This window comes from Perognathus longimembris, chromosome 13 (genome assembly GCF_023159225.1).
Source record: "Perognathus longimembris pacificus isolate PPM17 chromosome 13, ASM2315922v1, whole genome shotgun sequence".
Classification (NCBI taxonomy): domain Eukaryota; kingdom Metazoa; phylum Chordata; class Mammalia; order Rodentia; family Heteromyidae; genus Perognathus; species Perognathus longimembris.
In genome coordinates, this window is record NC_063173.1 from 48,565,267 (window position 1) to 48,584,754 (window position 19,488).

Consider the following 19,488-nt stretch of genomic DNA (forward strand, 5'->3'; position numbering starts at 1 on the left):
ACAACTCCACTCAGCTGTAGTAGCTGTAGTAGCTCACATCTTTAATAGTAGCTGCTTGAGAGTCTTAGATTAGCATGATTGTGGTTCAAGGCTAGTTCAGGAAGAAAAGTTCACAAGACTCTGTCTCCATAAAGGAAACTGGCTGTAAAATTCCAGTGATAACAGGAAGCCTAAAAGTAATAGGCAAATTGTGGCTTAGGTACACTCTGGGCAGGAAAGGTGAACCTATCCTGAAAATAGCCAGCAGAAAATAAGGCTGGAGGTATTCACAGGCCCTAAATTCAGACCTCAATTACCACCAAAAAATAAAAAAAATAAAGAGTTAATAAAGAAGTCACTCACATAAAAATGGGTAAGAACGTCTTCACCTGATTAACAATGGAGAGTGCCATGTCGTTGGGTTCTGTTTATGATTATATTTTCATAGGCACTAAGTAGGCAAGCTTCAATTTAAAAGTTGGGTGTTTGGGGCTGGGCTGGGCCACTGGTGGGTCATACTTGTAAATCTTAGTGACTTAGGAGGCTGAGATTTAAGGATCACAGTTTGAAAACAGCCCAGGAAGAAAAGTATGTGAGACTCTTACTTTCAGTTAACCAGCAGAAAAACTGGAAGGTATGGCTAAAGCAGTAGAGCACCAACCTTGATGGAAAAAGCCATGTGAGAAGGCCCTGCATTCAAGTGCTCCTATCAGCAACAAAACAAAACCCTAAATGGGTAGGCTGATAGTTTTCCTAGCATCATCAAGGCCCTAGGTGCAATCCTCAATAAGAGAGAGAGAGAGAGGAGAGAAGGAGTGGGTGTTATCATATGTGGGGGTTTGGCTTGCCATTATCATCAAGCTATAGCCTCCGTTTCCTCAGCTGTGAAATGGAGTTGAGTTGCTTCATTACATTGTGACTGTGAAGTTGAAATGAAAGGAGGCCAGTTGAGTGCACAGTACACTGCTTTGGCACAGAGTAGCTCACCCTCTCCCACCATAGGTTCTTTATTTTCTGTACTTTTTTTTTTTTTTTTTTGCCAGTCCTGGGGCTTGGACTCAGGGCCTGAGCACTGTCCCTGGCTTCTTTTTGCTCAAGGCTAGCACTTTACATCTTGAGCCACAGCACCATTTCCAGCTTTTTCTGTTTATGTGATGCTGAGGAATTGAACCCAGGGCTTCATGCTAGGCAAGCACTCTACCACTAAGCCAAATTCCCAGCCCTAATGTACTTATTTTAAGACCCTTATTGTCCACCTCACTTTGAAGCACTAGACCTCTGCAAATCTATCTTCAGAGAACTCGCCATGATGCCCACACTCAAGAAGAACACATCTTATTAAGTGGTTAGCAGCCCTTTCCCATGCAGATTTGCAAGCAAAGTGTGTAAAAATCACACCCTGCATTTGTTGCCTGGCAGCACGTGTCCCTGAGTGGTCCTACATGGCTTGCATTGTAATGGCATCCGTGCTGTGGCCAGCTGGCTGGACGTATCCTGCCACTTGGGCAAAGGCCTCCATTCCTCAACAAAATAGCAGCCAGCACTAGGGTTAACAGAAAATGACAAACCAGGCATGGACGAGGGAGGCGCCAGCGGAGCAGCGGGATGTCCTTTGATTTGCTTCTGGTATTTGCATGTCTTTCTTGTGATGTCTGTGAAATGTTCAGAATGACAAAGTTTTTAAAAGACCCGCTGACACTGCCTGGAAAATGTGAGAGAGAAAGAGAGAGAGAGAAAAAAAAATCCCTCCCTGTTTAGAGACCTATTATGTCCAGCAAGCCTGCATTTTTTATATCTTTCTGTTCATTTTTTATTAATGCAAACATTTGCATGAAGACAGAACCTTTGTTTCTTAAGAAGTTCATCTGCTCCTGCTGCTTACTGGCCCTGCCATACAAGAGCACAACAGAACCTTTGTTATGCCTGCAGCCGAGCTGTTTATGGATGGTGGCTTACTGAGGACTGTTTCCTGTGCTCTGTGCTTCCATTTGGGGTAAAAAGGGGGGAAAAAAAAAGAAAAAAGAAAAATAGTTCTTAGGAGTGAAAAGAATTTGGACTTGCTTTGTATTCAAGTCCTGGATGTTGAAATGACAAGCAGCCCCCAGACTTGTGAGGAACTGGTAATTGCATGGAATGTATTTTTTTTTTTTTTTTTTTTTTTTTTACTTTACCTTGAACATAATGAGGCTCTTAGGAACAATCACAGGAACAAGTGCCTTCTCAGGGAGAGAAGGGACGGTGAAAAGGCAACAGACAGAGTGGCTGAGAACAGGACAAAAGTGGCTTCCTGTAAGGGCCCGAAGAGTGTTGCAGAATGTGTTTTGGTACTTAGTGTTTCCCACCTGGGAGGCACAGTAGTGAAATACTTGAGTTGAATAAAGAATAGCACCACAGTTTATAAATAGTGGATACAGTTTATGTATTCATTCAGTAAATATTTGAATGACTACTGTATGGAAAATACTGAATGGTCCTGAGTGTTAGGGAGATAAAAGAGAAATGAGTCATGGCACCTGTCTGTCTTCAAGGATCAGGATGTCTAACAAAGAAGATAAGCCTATGGATAACAGAAATAGCTCTCTAGCAAGGTTCAAAGTGCCATGGAAATATTTAATACAGGTCTTTAGGGAGTTCTGAAGAAGAAAAGGTTGCTTGACGCTGAGAGAGAAGCAAGGAAAGCTTCATAAAAGATGCATTTGATTGGCTGTTGAGTTGGGCCTGACTGGAAAAGTGGAATTGGACATTGCATTATTTGAAAAGTGATGAGTTCCAAAGTGATTAAACTAGCAAAATAGATGCCAAGAATACTTTGTGGGGATTTTGGTAGTGTTTTACACTACTAACATGGGTTATATGCTAGACATTGGCATGAGTTTTCTGAATACACTAAATGGAGGCTTCTTGACTGAGCGTCTATTGTTTCAGTCATTCGTTGCAGATGGTTTGTGCACTTTGGCCCAGGCCCCTGGGTCATCTGTAAATTTCCCAGTAGCACCCTTTACTTTTATAACTGAAATAGAAACTCAGTGGGATTATTGAGCATTATTCCAGCTCTATCCCATAGGCTGGGCACATAGTTTTTAAGTGAGGATTTGACAGGTGACACTCATTTGAAAAGCAGCCCCTGGCTGCTCACGTGGGTCATGTGGTTACCAAGCACAAGGTCCTGAGTTAAAACCCCACAAAAATAAAAAATAAATTAGAAAGAGGAAAACTGTTTTTGTCTTTATGGAAGTTTTATCATGGAGGGGGGGAGAGAGAGAGAGAGAGAGAGTTCAATGCTAAATTACCTTGAATTTGAACTCTTAGTCTTATTTCAGTTATTGTGAATGGTGGCTGGTTTTTAAAATATTTTTATTTGTTTTGTTTTATTTTTGTGGTAGTATTGAGGTTTGAACTTAGAACCTTATACTTGTTAGGCAGGCACTCTTCTACTTGAGCCATACCTCCAGACCTAAAATATTTTTAATAGAAAATGTCAGGCAAATGATAAATCATTGCATTCAAATCTTACTGCGTAAATATGACAATCCTGTGTAGTCACAGTTAAATGGCGTATTACCAATTTAGTGAAAATCTGTGAATTTAACAATAATTTATAAAGCATTTGCCTTAAAATGCTACAACTTTTGATGAGTGTGTAGCACAATTAATTTTCACCTTGGAGTTATTTTCCTTCCTGACTTACTACTGTAAGTGGCACACGATCAACTCCATGTTAGCGATTTACAGGTTTGTTTTTAAACCTGTGCTTTCTGGAAACAGTTTTGTGAATGTTTAGGAGTTGATTTGATAATTATATTGCTCCACAAGTAACTGTTTTTGCAAAGTTATTGTCATGACAATTATTACTTGGTTTATGTATTGTCTCTTAGATTGTAACTGTGGGAAACTTAAGTGCTACTTTGATTTTTCTAGGCTTCAGGAAGTACATTTTGTTATGATCAGCTAGATGAGTGTTATAAGTTTAAATCTCCCATGAAAGCCTCCTTAAAAAAAGATACGTAGGGCTGGGAATATGGCCTAGTGGTAAAGTGCTCGCCTCGTATTCATGAAGCCCTGGGTTCGATTCCTCATGCACCACATATATAGAAAAAAGCCGGAAGTGGCGCTGTGGCTCAAGTGGTAGAGTGCTAGCCTTGAGCAAAAAGAAGCCAAGGACAGTGCTCAGGCCCTGAGTCCATGCCCCAGGACTGGCAACAAAAACAAAACAAAACAAAACAAAAAGATATGTAATTTCTGGCATTTGAAATTTCAGGACTCTAACCTACTAATTCTGTATTATGAGATTTAGGCTGGAAATACTAAGGCAATAGGATTTTAGTACTTAGCCTTAACTAACATCCTCTCTCTCTCTCTCTCTCTCTACATATATATGTATATTATTTATAAATCACCAGCTTTAGGAAGGAGAAGGGAAATGGGAGGATTAATAATTGATCAGAAATCATCTGAATGTCCTGGTTCTCACCTTTGTACTGCTAGTAACTGACAATACCTCTTTCAGTTGAGTGGAGTAGATTGAGGTTTTTGTCCTCTACATGAGGATTTTTGTAGTTACTTCTTGTTTTCTGGTTGTCACAGGTAATGTCAGTATATGTGTAATGCTTTGTTTGCTTCTGTCCTGTCTTTTTGGTATTTGAGTGTAACTGGTTGGTAGTCACAGAAGTAATGTCTAAGTTGTATCTATTTTATAATTAGCTATTGATGTAAAAGATCTTTCCTTAATTTGTAAATTTGTCTTCCTTAATTCATAAATCCCATTAGATATATGCCATTCTGGGTTTTTGTTTTTGTTGGTTATAGGACTTACACTCAGGGCCTGGCACTGTCCCCGAGCTCTTTGTGCTCAAGGCTAGCACTCTACCATTTGAGTCACAGCGCCACTTCCCCTTCTGATCTTTGAGTGGTTAATTTGAGATAAGAGTCTTATGGGGACTTTTCTGCCTGGGCTGACTTCAAACCATGATACTCAGATCTCAGCCTCCTGAGTAGCTAGGATTCCAGGCATGAGCCACCGGTGCCTGGCACCATCCTGGTTTTTGTTTTTATTTTATTTTATTGAGGCAAGGTCTCTATTATCTAGGCTGGCACCAAACACATGAGCCTCCTATGTGTGCACCACTGTGACCTGCTAGTAAACCTCCTTAAAGATGGCCATATCATGCACTGACTGTCATGTAGACCAAAGGCCTAGGTTCAGAGTCTGTCTCTGCTGCTTGCCAGCCCTTTAAAAGGTTATTGGCATGCACTGGCTCATGCCTGTAATCCTAGTTATTCAGGAGATTGAAATCTGAGGATAATGGTTCCAAGCCAGCCCAAATAGGAAAGTTCATAGACTCTTTATCTCAAAAAAGCCAAAAGAGCCACCAAAAAAGTCAGAATTAGAGCTGTGGCTCAAGTGGTAGAGTTCTAGCCTGAAGAAAAAAAACAAAAACTCAGAGACCCGAGTTCAAGCTCCAAGACCCACATGCATACAGACAAAAAGCCAGACTGGACGTGTGGCTCCAACAGTGAGCAATCCAGTAAGTGTGAGGCATTGAATGCAAGTCCTTGTACTGGCAAAACCAAACAAAATAAACAAGCAAAAAAGCTCATGACTAGGCACCAGTGTCTCATTCATGTAGATACTACTAGCTACTCAGGAGGCTAATATATGAGGATCATGGTTGGAAGCCAGCCCAGGCAGGAAATTCCTTGAGATTCCAATAAATGACCCCAAAAGTCAGAAATGTAGCTATCACTCAAGGGTAGAGTGCTAGCCTGGAGCAAAAGAGAAGCAGCTCAGGGATAGCCCCCAGGCTGCAAGCCTGAGGAATAGCACAAAAAACCCAGCAACAACAAATCCAACTCACACATGATGGACTCCATGCATCTCAAACTATTAAGAGTTATTTCTGCTTATAAACCCTTTAAAATATAATTAGAATGGGAAATAGTATTATGTAGAATTTAACATAAACATTTGTTAAAATTTAAAATCTAAGCTACTTTGCTTTACTTATTTAAGCTTTTCTAGTATTGCATCAAAAGCAGCAAATTCTAGGTAATACATATAAAAAGGCATACATTAGTGCTGGGAATGTGGCATAGTGGTAGGGTGCTTGCTTAGCATACATGAAGCCCTGGGTTTAATTCCTCAGTACCACATAAACAGAGAAAACTAGAGGGGGTCCTGTGGCTCAAGTGGTAGAGCGGTAGCTTTGAGCAAAAGAAGCTCAGGGGGCTGGGAATATGACCTAGTGGCTAGAGTGCTTGTCTCATATACATGAAGCCCTGGGTTCAATTCTCCAGCACCACATATACAGAAAATGGCCAGAAGTGGCGCTGTGGCTCAAGTGGCAGAGTGCTAGCCTTGAGCAAAAAGAAGCCAGGGACAGTGCTCAGGCCCTGAGTCCAAGCCCCAGGACTGGCAAAAAAAAAAAAAAAAGCATGCTTTATTTGCTGTTTTTGAGAGAGAGTGGGGTCTATGGGAAGGACATCAGCTTTGGGGTCACATTGAGTTTGAGTTCTAGTAGCTCAGTCATTTACTTAGATTTGGGCAGATTCCTTAACCTTTTCTGAGCTTCAATAGGAGTATTTCCTACTTCATTGGGTTGGGTTGTATATGAGTGAAATGTGCTAGTTCTTATTCCTCTGTCTCCTTTGTTTCAAAGGAGATTGGTCTAGCATGGTCTAAGATCAAGGATGATCTTGTTTGAATGATAAAATGCTTCATCAGAATGCACTGTATCATCTTATCTGAGTATATTGGAAACCGTGTTTACTGGTATTGGAAGTAGGAAATTCAAAGGGAATACCATATTCGAGAGACACAGGGTAAAAAAAGAGAAATAACTACAAAAGCAATACTTGCAAAACTCTTTGGCGTAAGTGAACTGAACACCTGGGGGGGGGAGGGAAAGGGGGGGAGGGAGGGGGGCATGAGGGACAAGGCAACAAACAGTACAAGAAATGTATCCAGTGCCCAACGTATGATACTGTAACCACTCTGTACGTCAGTTTGATAATAAAAATTTGAGAAAGAAAAAAAAAAAAAAAAAAAGAATGCACTGTATCCTATTAGGCTATTCCAGGAAAGATGGAGGTAAATAATTAATTTTAGAGGTCTCCTAGCTTTTTAAACCATTAAGCCATGTTATTTGTACCTCTTGAGATCAAATACAATATTTGTGATTTATAAATGATCATGAACTTGGAACTGCTAAGCAGTTTACATGAGAGGGTGTTGTAACAGGCTTACTTTCCTTATCTTAGAAAACAATTTTAATTTACTTCGACATGTATATGTGCCAGCTAGCATGTGAATCAAAGAGGCCTCAACGACTAGAATGTGTCTGTTGCTGTTATGTGTCCATTGATAATATGTATAGTAACTCATGTGAATATTTTTCCAGTAAGACTTGTTTATTTTAATATGAGACTGTATTAACAATAATTAAAAAGACGAAAGTGACGTAACTAATGTTGTAGGTGGAAATTCTAAACCCTTCAAGCAAAAGCTTTCAAATGGGACTCCTTATCATTTAATTGCAAGATAAACAGCTAGCACTTTGATGGTACTTATATTTGAGAAGAGAGTAAAAGGAAATAATTTTGGACTTTCCCCATATAAATTAGGGCCTCCTGAGTAATTAGCGGTTCATAAGTGAATGTTTCCCCACAAGTTTAAAAGCTATAGTTAATATGGGTATGTGATTATGTGTGTTGTTATAGGTGTAAATTTTATATTGCTTAGAAATGCTTGAGTATTTCTGCAAACATTCTTGGTTGGATAAAATAGATAAGAGGCTAATATTTATTGAACACTTACTGCATGTCAAGCACTACACTAAGATTATTCCACAGATTGTTTCATTTAATCTTCACTACAATCTTAATAGTCGGTACTAGAAAGAGCAAAGATTGCATTACTTGCATAAAGTCAGTTTCAGAGCTGGGAATCAAATACAGATGAGCCAGACTCCAGAGCTCATGGATTTTTACTCCCATTGCCTTGTATTACTGTGTTGTTTTAATCTGTAGTCAGTATGTGGCAACCATAATATAATCATTGATGTTACCCTTTGTATGCAACAAATGTTTATTTACTTATTAGTATCAGATGATACTAAGAATATGTCTGATAAGTAGCAACTTTTGATATCTCACAGACTTTCCTACCCAGTTAGGCTTTAAGCCGTGATCCCCGATCTCAGCCTCCTGAGTGTTAGGTTCATCTGAAAGGAAGCCTACCACATGGTTCAGGCCGAGTTTATTGGGGGGAGAGCAGTCTGCCAGCCCATACAAGATGGAGGTACAGGGAGGCAGAGGGGAAGGAAAAAGAGAAAGAGAGTAGGAGAGAAGAGGAAAGAGAGAATGAGAGAAAGAGAGAGTGAGAGAGAAAAGGAAAGAGAGGGGACTTGTGTTGAGCAAGATTATATAGGGAAAGGCAGGAGATATAGCCAGGTGGATTGGATGTGACCTCAGAGAAGTAGGCGGTAACTGCCTCCAGGTGTGCCAGTTACCTAGGTAACACAGGTACTGGGTGTAGACTTTTTTTTTTTTCCAAGTAAAAAGATTGATTTATTGGGGAAGTAAAAAGTAAACTGACTGGCCAGGGTCATGGTCCAGATGGGCCAGGGCCACAGCCCAGACTCGGGAGCTGGGACCGTGCGTCCCGGGCCACACTCGGGGTTGGGTTATAAAGACAAATACCACATGGTGAAGCTTGTCACACGCAGGTGGCCAATGAGGTTACAACACTTACAGAGCATGCCAGGTCACATGCAGGTGGCCAATGGAGTTACAGTCTGCCTCATAGTAACTGTTTGAACCAACCTATCGTTCTAGTTAGAATTGGTGCACGGATTTGGCAGGGCTCATATGAGGGTACAGGTTTAACCTTGAACGTTCCACAACTCAGGTGGTCAAACAGTTTACATAATCTTAGCCCAGCGAAGGGGAATTTCCCTGTAGAGGGCCAGGGAGATCTTAGTGAAGATGGAGGCAGCTTCTGTTCTCTTTAATCTGAGATGGAGTCAATCTGACACTCCTCAACAGCCAATGATGGCGCTGGCCAGATCTGACCTCCATATTACATTTCCCCCTTTTTTTCTTTTGGCCTAGTGGAATCCTTCACTAACTTTGAATCCAGTCCTTGCCTGTTTTGCAGAATCATAAAGTGACTCCACCCACAGGCTGCTGGGGGAGCAAAGATGAGACAAGAGCCAGTCTGATAGGACTGCTGCTCCTAAGCTTTCACCCAGAAAGAAACAGGTTATCTGTGAGGTCCACCCCCAGGAGGGCTGCAGGTATTCTCACCTGTTTAAATCTCCATCCAGTTACTGGCACTGGAAGTAGACTTAAACAGGTGGGGGGGCATCTGCATGGGGCCCTCCCAGGGGTGAGCCTTACACTGAGTAGCTAGGATTACAGGCATGAGGCACCAGTGCCTGGCCAGATATATTCTTTTTTTTTTTTTTGCTAGTCCTGGGCCTTGGACTTAGGGCCTGAGCACTGTCCCTGGCTTCTTTATGCTCAAGGCTAGCACTCTCCTACTTGAGCCACAGCGCCACTTCTGGCCATTTTCTGTATATATGGTGCTGGGGAATTGAACCCAGGGCTTCTTGTATATGAGGCAAGCACTCTTGCCACTAGGCCATATCCCCAACCCCCAGATATATTCTTACTATGTCCAATTTAAAGTAAGAGTGAACTCTGGACCACCAGTGGCTCATGTCTATAAACCTAGCTATTCAGGAGGCTGAGATCTAGGATCCCCTCCAGGGCAGAAAAGTCCACAAGACTCTTAACTAATTAATCACAGAAAAAAGCCAGAAGTAGCATCGTGGCTCGAGTGGTAGAACACTAGCCTAGAGAAAAAAGGAGCTCAGGGATAGTGCCCGGGCCCAGAGTTCAAGCCCCAGGACTAGCAAAAAAAAAAAAGTGACTAAGCTATCAACATTTAAATTGACAGATTCAAGAGGTTTCTGATCCACAATCTCTTCATTTGTTCAGTTCCTGTAAGGACTGTCTAGTTTTTACTTACATCTCATCTTTCTTAGGTAATTTTCAATGTAGCCAGATAAAGGTGTACATACTTATCTCAAAGACACTATGTGGGTGTGACATGTACCACTGGGTTAGTGAGGATGTTAGGATAATAGAACCTTAGTGTTACAAGTCTGAAGACTCACTCCTGATCGTGGCATGGAAGTCATGGCTAAGCAGAAGAGGAAAAGCCAGTCTTAAATGCTTTTTCTTTTTCAAGGCAGCTAAGGTGCCCAGATATCTTTGCCCTCCAGGGGTGCAGGTGTGTGGTTTTATTTCTTTAATCATTCACATAAATTAAGGCTTATTCCTTTGCATTTTGAAAATAATATAAGACAACAGTCTCCATGTTTTATTGCCAAGCAAGAGCTTTGAACTTTAGTCTCATTGAAGTTTGATAAACTGTGAGGGTTTTCCAAGGGTGGGCGGGACACTTAACTGCAGAGCAAACACTGGGATGATAAGAGCTACAGAAGGGACCTACTCAGGAGCAGCTATTAAGGAGAGGTTTACACTTGGCTGTTGGCTGGTGAACACAGTTCTCACCTGGAGGAGCCTTTCCCTATCTCTGCCCTTCTTAACTCTTTCCCTTCATCCACAGATAAAAAGAGCAGCAGGGCTTTTTGTTTTCATTTTGTGGAACTGGGAATGGGCGGGGCAAATACTTGTGGTAGGGTGGTTCTATGTAAGAAACTTTGAAATTTGGAGACAAGTTATAACTTCACACAAATGCTGATTGGCATGCAGGTGTGGACAGGACATGAAAATGACACACGTGCATGCACACACACAGCATGCACACACACACAGAGGCATACACATGATTCACATAGGACACAAATGGTTCACATCTCGGGTGATTTTACTGTTAATCTGCCTTTGTGCTCTATGTAAAATAAACTAGTAACTGATGATAAAGTGCTACCAATGAGGCACATGCTAAGAAGCATAGATTCTTGGGTCAGACAGACCTCAGTTTGAGTCTTGGGTTCTATGACTACTAGCTATGTAATCTTGAACAAGTAAATTCTGTCTCAGTTATCTCATTTTAAGAATAGAAATATGAGGACTGGGAATATGGCCTAATGGCAAGAGTGCTTGCTTCGTATACAAGAAGCCCTAGGTTCGATTCCTCAGCACCACATATATAGAAAATGGCCAGAAGTGGTGCTGTGGCTCAAGTGGCAGAGTGCTAGCCTTGAGCAAAAAAAAAAAAAAAAAAAGAATAGAAATATGAAAACATTCATCATAGGATTGTTGTCAAAAATTAACAAAGCAATGCATGTAAAACAAATAGCATGTATCTGATAATGCAATAAGTTGCAGAGGGTTCAAAAATGGTACTTGTTCTTTGTATCTAAGAGTAACCTAAATGTCTGATTGACAGATAAATGTTAAATAGATTTGCTTCTCTAATTTTCTAGTTTCCTTTTTTAGTGGGAAATCTTATTTTCTAAAAAAGTTCTCCTTTTCTCTTTGCTCCTAAGAGGACAAAAGAACTTTGATTCTAACTACTCTAAAAATGTTTCTTGTGTAAACAGCTTTATTGTTGACTTTTATCCCAGGGGCTAGGGAGAAGAAGCAACAGATTTTCTTTTTAGTTGATTTCTTTCATTTCCACTATCAAAGGAGAAAATTTTTTGTTCTAGCTTCAGGTAAAGGTAAGTCATAAAAGGCCACATCACCTTAAGAAGTCTTTGTGAGATCAGCATAAGTGTCTAGAAGAAAGGATGGAGAATACAGATGTGGAAATATAGCTGATTATAACATTAGTCTGGCATAGTTTTATTTCCAATTTAGTTTAGACTTAGTTTTGATTATTGGTATTTTGGAAAACAGTTAATGCTAGAAACATGTGTATAAACATATAGCTTTACTCTCTGTTTTAGCCTTCCCTTCCTCCTCCCCTCTCTTTCTCCATGTTTTCCTCCCTCCTTTGTCTTTCTCCTACCCACCCCCCTCCTTTTTGTGCTGGAGGTTTAACCTAAGACCTTATATAGACTAAGCACATTTCCACCCCTAGCTGCTATTTCTGACCTTTTTTTTTTTTTTTTTGCCAGTTCTAGGGCTCGAACTCAGGGCCTGGGCACTGTCCCTGAGCTTCTTTTGCCCAAGGCTAGCACTCTACCACTTGAGCCATAGCGTCACTTCTGGCTTTTTCTGTTTATGTGGTGTTGAGGAGTCAAACCCAGGGCTTCATGCATGCTAGGCAAGCATTCTACCACTAAGCCACCTTCCCAGCCTCGTGACCATTTCTTAAAAGAGATGATTTTCTGGTTGGATAAACTACTCAGAGGATGAAGCATGAGTTTTGCCTTCACATCTTTTGTGGGTGGGCAGGCTGTGTGGGGAGCATAGTGGTGGACAGTTGCTAGCCTTGGCAGCACTCATTGTATAGGTGGGACAGTCATGGAATGTAAACATGTCACTCTTCTGGTCCTCAGGCCGGTACAGACATGGTGAAATCCTAGGGTTACCATAATCGTTGTTGTCAGGTGGAAATTCATTGAGCTTTAGCTTGGTAGAGGAACTTAACTTATTTTATGAACTTTACTAATCTACTAGGATCAGGAATCACTTTTTGAAGCATCTATTTGGAGGTAAGGGCATAGTCCAAGAGTAAGGTGTTGGACTACCGTACACAAGGTACCCTGGGTTCAATCTTCAGCATCCATTTTTGTAAATTTTGAGCATTTCCTCCATATTCTTCGGAGCAGTGAACCTGCAAATGAGGAAATGCCCACTTTGACAGCAACTTTGTGAAGTTGGTTTGGGGCAGGATATTCACTATTTGAGATATTTTGTTCTCACTCCAGAAGGAAGTATTTTGCTGAAGTTTTGGATGGTAAATGGGATCATGAATCAGAAGTTTCTCTGTAAATGTGCCATCATGCCACGGTCATATCTAAAGATAAAACTCACAGGAGGGAAGCATTTTTTGAACATCTGATAATAGGAAGCACTAGCCCAGTACCAGTGGCTCACACCTATAATCCTAGCTACTCGGGAGAGTGAGATCTGAGGATGGTGGTTTGAAGCCAGACTGGGCAGGAAAGTCCATGACATTCTTATCTTTATCTACCAAAAAAGCAGAAGTGGAGCTATGGCTCAAGTGGTAGAGTGTTACCCTTAAGCAGAAAAGCTCAGGGGCAGTGCCTAGGTTCTGAGTTCAAATTCTAGCACCAGATTTACAGAAGTAACTCTCCAGTAATTCTTTCTGAAAGACTTTTAAGGAAATACAACAAACATGCACCAGGAAGTATGGAATTTTACATGCATTATTTTAATTCTTCATCTATATACAGTTAGCAAGTCACATTATTGTCCACACAATTCACAGAGGAAATAGGCTTGGAGGAGAATTTACCCAAGGTCACATAGTAGGAAATGGTAGGGCTGGGAATGAACTGCAAAGCCCAAGTGCTTAAAGTAGTTGCTCTTAAACTTCAGAATATATAAGAAACACCAAAGGTATTTGTTCAAAAAAGATTGCTGGGGGGCTGGGAATATGGCCTAGTGGTAGAGTGCTTGCCTCATATACATGAAGCCCTGGATTTGATTCCACATATACATAAAGATTACTGGGCTCCAATTAGAAATTCAAGATCACTGAAATCTGCATTTTAGGCCAGGCACTGGTGGCTCACGTCTATAATCCTAGCTACTCAGGAAACTGAGATTTGAAGATCATGATTTGAATCAGCAAGCAGTCAAATCTGAATGGACTCTATCTCCAACTAACAAGCAAAAAGCTGGAACTGGAGATGTGGCTCAAGTGAGATCACCAGCTGTGAGCTGAGCAAAAGTTCCAGGCTCAGAGTTTAAACCCCAGTACTGGCACATGTTCTATATAGTGTAGTATTGAGGAATCAAACCCAGGGCTTCATGTATATGAGGCAAGCACTCTATCTACCTCTAGGCCATATTCCCAGCCCCAAATCTCCATTTTTAACAGGGCCTCCTTGTGATCAAAGAGTTAAATTGATTGAGTAGAGTTAAATGATATGGCTTTCCACACTTGACAAGAAAACAACTGTAGATTAAATAACTATCCATGATTAAGCCACATGATTGAAGCCCATGATTCAAACCCAGGTCTGTCTACTTAATATTCCCATGATTAAAAACCTATTAATTTTAAGGTTTCAAAATTCCAGTTATTAACACATTACTTGGTTAGTTGTGCAAATGAGTGCTGTTCACCTTGACATCTCAGTACATGTATATATCATGCATTAATCTCTGTCCTTTACCCTCTCCACATTTCCTTCCTCCTCCCCTCTCACTCTCCTAGTAGTCCCTCTTCTAATTTCAAGTCTTTTCTTTTTTTATTTCCATAAATGAGAGAAAACATGTGATACTTGTCTTTCTGTGTTTGGCTTATTTCGACAAGCCCATGATTGATCTACAAGTGCAGAAAAGAAAAGATCTAAAAATCTAGCCACTGTTTGCAAGCTCTTGTCATTTACCAGGGCTAATAACTTACATGTAAAACAGCACGGAAATTTTCATTAGTCCTTAAATGTTTTCAGTGAACTTTTTAAACCAAAGAACTGACTTATCTTTGTAATCAGAGACATGCAAAGGGTAGAAGGAGTAAGGAAAGAGTCAGCAGGTGTATCCCTAAGGGAATTAAAACTCTGCCACCCATCTTCACCACTGAAAAGAATGGAGGGCTGATGCTAAGACTGGCAGCCAGTCAGATGGCAGTAGGTCATGCTCTTCGTCATCTTCCAACCTGCCTTTGAGATCATAGCTCACTGAAGACAAGTTTGATCTGCCTATTTTAGCCTATTTTCCAGGGCAAGCGCTAACCCATTGATTGGTTCACATGGCCTCTTGTGAGAACACTTTTTTAATTTGTCATTTTTTTCTTTCTGTCTTGTTTTGTCTTTGCAGCTCAGCGACATGTCCTCACATACATGGAAGATGCAGTGTGCCAACTGCTAGAGAACAGGGAGGATGTTAACCAGTATGGCATTGCCAGGTTCTTCACTGAATAGTAAGTACATAGGGCAAACCCTAAGGAGATACTTGGAAGTAGGGGAGGGTGTGTGAAGAGTATGGTAGGATGATGGTGCTTATTATGCAGTAGTAATGAATGCTTAGTTTTGGTGGGCTGCTTGTGGTCTGCCTGACATGTTTTAGAACATGCCTTTTGTGTAGCTGGGTGGTTCGGTGATATGGTCCCCAAATGTTCATGACTGCTGCCTTTTGATCTATTAGATATGTTTTATTCAGTCCATCTTACAATTTTTTGTATCAGTTGTGGGACTTGAACTCAGGGCCTGGGCACTGTCCCTGAGCTCTTTGGCTCAAGGCTAGTGCTCTACCACTTTGACCTCAGCTCCACTTCCAGTTTTTTTTTTTGTTGTTGTTGTTGCCAGTCCTGGGCCTTGGACTCAGGGCCTGAGCACTGTCCCTGGCTTTTTGCTCAAGGCTAGCACTCTGCCACTTGAGCCACAGCACCACTTCTGGCCGTTTTCTATATATGTGGTGCTGAGGAATCGAACCCAGGGCTTCAAGTATACGAGGCAAGCACTCTTGCCACTAGGCCACATTCCCAGCCCCAATCCACTTCCAGTTTTTAAGTGGTTAATTGGAGATAAGAATCTCATGGGGATTGGCTAGCTAGACTCCCTCCACTGTCTTTGAACCACTATCCTCAGATCTTAGCCTCCTAAGTAGCTAGAATTACAGCCACCAGCACCTGTCTTATCTTTTAATTCTTCACTTTATCCCTCATTCAAAGTATTCACTCTGATTTCCTTTGGTTAGTGATTCTTTAGCCTGTCTTTTTTTGTTGTTGTTGTTGTTGTTTTTGTTGTTGTTCATGGCTGATTTTCCTCATGGAACTCTTTAGGATGCTATTCCTGTGCAGTTTATCTACAGAACACTGTGTTATTTAAGAGTATCATTTTTAGTGGTTTAAGAGTATTTCTAGGAGATTTTAAAAAAATATGTTCTCTTTTATTTATGACCTTATTTATGTGTTTATCTTAGTGGTACTGGGGGTTTGATCTCAGGATCTCCTGCTTTGTAAGCAGGCACTCTATTATTCAAGCCATACTATAGGTCTAGAAGGAAGACATCTTTCATAGATCTTTTTGAAGGGTTGTACTTCAGTGTAAAGTATACAATGGGATGTGTAGGAGTCAAAATGATTGTTCCTTTTGGAATATCACTGAACTTGTTTTCAGCTAAATGAGATATTCACTTTTAAAAGCCTTACTCTTCACAAAAGGATGTGCCAAAGAAATACAAAACATTGTTATTATAAAATGCCATCATCTATGTTTACTTGGATTTTCTTTCCTTTTTTTCTGGTTTATTGGGAACATTCTAAGAAAGGAAGAGCAACCTCTTGCAGGGTTTGTTTTATTTTTTATTTTTTGGTCTCTTTTTTTGGTACTGGGGATCGAACACAGGATGTTGTACTTGCAAGGCAAGCACTTTGCCACTGAGCTACCGCAGGGTTTGTTTTAATCATGAACCAAAGTCCATCTGTCTTGAAGAGTTTTCCCCACCTCCTGTCTGTTCTACAGATGCTCCTTCAAGATAAGAACGCTATTCTGATATCCTTGAGTTGCTGTTAAAGGAAAACTTGACTCTCCCTAACTCTTTTGCTGAGTGAGAGTTCTTGTGAATAAAATCTAATGTTCTTGTGGGTTGGAATTTTAGGTTCTTGGGAAAAACAGATTTTTCTGGTTGAAGAACTCGTTTAAAGGAAGATGAAGTAGAGAAGAGAATCTCATGTTCTTGTTCTCATGGTTGGGCTAAAGCAAATGAGATGGGCCAAGGAATAAAGTCTGAGATTGAATAGCTTTGCATGCTTTTACAGGACCGACCAGCCTATGGGTCAAGTTTCTACACCATTTAATCTGTACCAGTACTCTAGAGACTTCTTGCCAAGTGAAATATGACTCTTTTGGGGCAAATACTTCTTTCTGACTTACAATTTTTTACCCTCCTACCCCCATCTTCTTTCCAAGTCTTTTCTATATTATACTGGTTCCTTGAGGGTAGCGTCATTCATTTCTTCTTTATCTGTTTTCCCATCATTTCTTTGGTATGATGCGTATTAGCATATAATAAATGTCAGATTTTCTTATATTCCTCTGACTGTTACTGTGTGTGTGTGTGTGTGTGCATTTGTGTGTGTATGTGTGACAAATCTCTGTATTTTTCCATTTAAGAAGCTGTGTACCATGTGTCTAGGGATCCAAAAATTGACTGTACTGGCCTATGTAACTGATACAGAATTCAGTAGTAAGTCTTAGAACTGTTTCAAAATGCTATTGACTCTAGTTTTTAATGTTTTTGTTTTTTTAACTTTTTTTTTTCTTTTCTTTCCTTTCTTTTTCTCTTTTTGGTACCAGAGATGTGGAACCTAGGACATTGCACTTGCTAGGCAAGTGCTTTGCCATTGAGCTGCATCTCAGCCCCCAATACACTGTTAAAAAAAAACCCAAAGATTTTTTGTAGCACTGATAGAAATCTAGTTGCTAAGTGAGTCGTTTCTTGTTCCCAGCAAACTAAAAATTACACAATAAATATGAGTGGCACATACCTAACAGTTCTATAACTCTAAAACATCAGATTAGCCTGAGGAAGTTCTTTTGAGAAGGGAAAAGTGAACCAGCATCAAAACTCGGAAAACATAGTTTAAAGACTTGGATGCCAATGTGGCAGGATGAAAAGTACTAGAAGTAGTATTTGATAGAAAGGAGACCTGAATAATAGAAGCTTCTGATTTTATTTTCTGAATTTACATGATCTGATGAAAATCTTCCTTTCAGGTTTCAAGTTGTAATGATTCATGAATGAGCGAAGCATGAAATGGAAAGGAGGAAAAAGAGCGCTTTATTCTTCTAAGTCCTCTGTAGCCTTGGGAAGATTTCTGAAATCTGGGTCTCAGTCACCTCATCTATGAAATGGGTTTAATAAAACCTTACATACTAATATTAATAATAATACAATGATTATGATGAGTTTTTATTAAATTCATAGTTTCTTATACTATAATTCATTGAATCATAAATACAATTATTATCTCTGTTTTAATAATGAGGAAACTGAAGCTTCTTAACTTAAAGGTTAAAAATACTTCTTCAAGCTTCTACAAGCTAATAAAGGATCAGTATTTGGAGTCAAGCATTGTCTGAAAAAAACCACACTGTTCTCTCCTGGCTCTAAGACATTTTATGCCTAACGTTGTTCAAGGCCTATCCTAATAACATATTGAGGTCTCTGATGGCTGGAATTTCTATAGTTCTTGAATTCTCCTTATGAACTTGTTGGACTACATAAATTGTGGGGGACACTCGGCTCTGCGTGCTACTCCAGCCGGCAGGAGGGCGGAGCGTATCCCAGTTGAGACTAAGCTGAGATGGAGTAGGGCCGTCGAAATCCCCCGCCCCAAGCCCCCCTTTCCAGGGAGCCGTCTGATGGACTACCAGCTTCCAAAAGTTTTATTCTTTATTCAGGGGAGGGGTTTATATAACAGTAATGACAAGGGAGGAAGAGGAGGGACTAACTGGGTATTAACGATTGGCTAATGAATTGTCCATCACGGTGATGTCACGGAACTTCCTGCAGAGGCGGAGACCACAGTCCCCCAAGGATCGGTCCTGGCTCAGGCCGGCTCCATTAGGAGACATGTGCTCGAAGACCAGAGGCAGGGCTGGTTCCAGACCCGGGGAGAAGGTGGGAGTGGCTAGCAGCCAACAGTCCCAGGTCTTAAAGGTATAGCCATCCCCTACATGAACTTACTGTTCTTAAGAGCTATCATATAGCCTTATCTGATGACCATAGTTCATTGCATTGTAATTGTCTAGCATTGACTTCTTAGGGGATACAATTAGAATTGCCTCTAAGTAGCAGACAGCATGATTTTTTAAAAATGTGTTCATTGTACAGTTCTATCTCATAGTTTTAAATTCATGTCTTTTTGACCACTGAACATATTGGTTTATTTGCCATTAAACAATGATAAAAGACACTTGTAAATTGTTTTGGGGAGGCTTTTCTACCGATTACCTTCTCTGGGTCAGCTTGCCCTCTCACCTGATGATTGTTCCAGCAAATCTTAAGATAAACTATAAAATATAGGAGCTGAGCAACACTGTGGATGTCTGCCCTCAAGATCATATTCCTCTGGACACTCTTGAAAGGAGGATACCAAATCCCACAGGATTTTCTTAAAAGTTATGTGTAACCTATACCTCTTAGTATTGTCCTTCAACCAGGAGAAGGTGAAAGGCATTCATATTTGGAGATGCTATTCTAAAAATAGACCAAGTCATTGCAGGGTCAGGCCCTCTGAAGATGTATATACAAGAAAATGAGATTGGAATAGCTAAGTCTTAAGAGACTGCCAATGAATGTGACTAGGTTCTTGTGGTAAGGATAAAATGAGAAATATGGCTTTGTAAGTCATTGGAAAATAATGATGAGAGAAAAACAAGCTGAAATTGG

At 40.5% G+C, this 19,488-nt stretch overlaps 1 protein-coding gene across 2 annotated transcripts in view; it reads left to right on the forward strand.

Moving 5' to 3' along the window:
• Window positions 1–19,488, forward strand: part of Cstpp1 (centriolar satellite-associated tubulin polyglutamylase complex regulator 1) — a 157,717-nt gene that overhangs the window by 17,743 nt on the left and 120,486 nt on the right. For both annotated transcript variants that reach the window (XM_048361175.1, XM_048361173.1), the window contains exon 2: window positions 14,911–15,013. In XM_048361175.1, coding sequence (XP_048217132.1) covers window positions 14,911–15,013 — 103 coding nt within the window. The remainder of the gene's footprint in view (window positions 1–14,910; window positions 15,014–19,488) is intronic.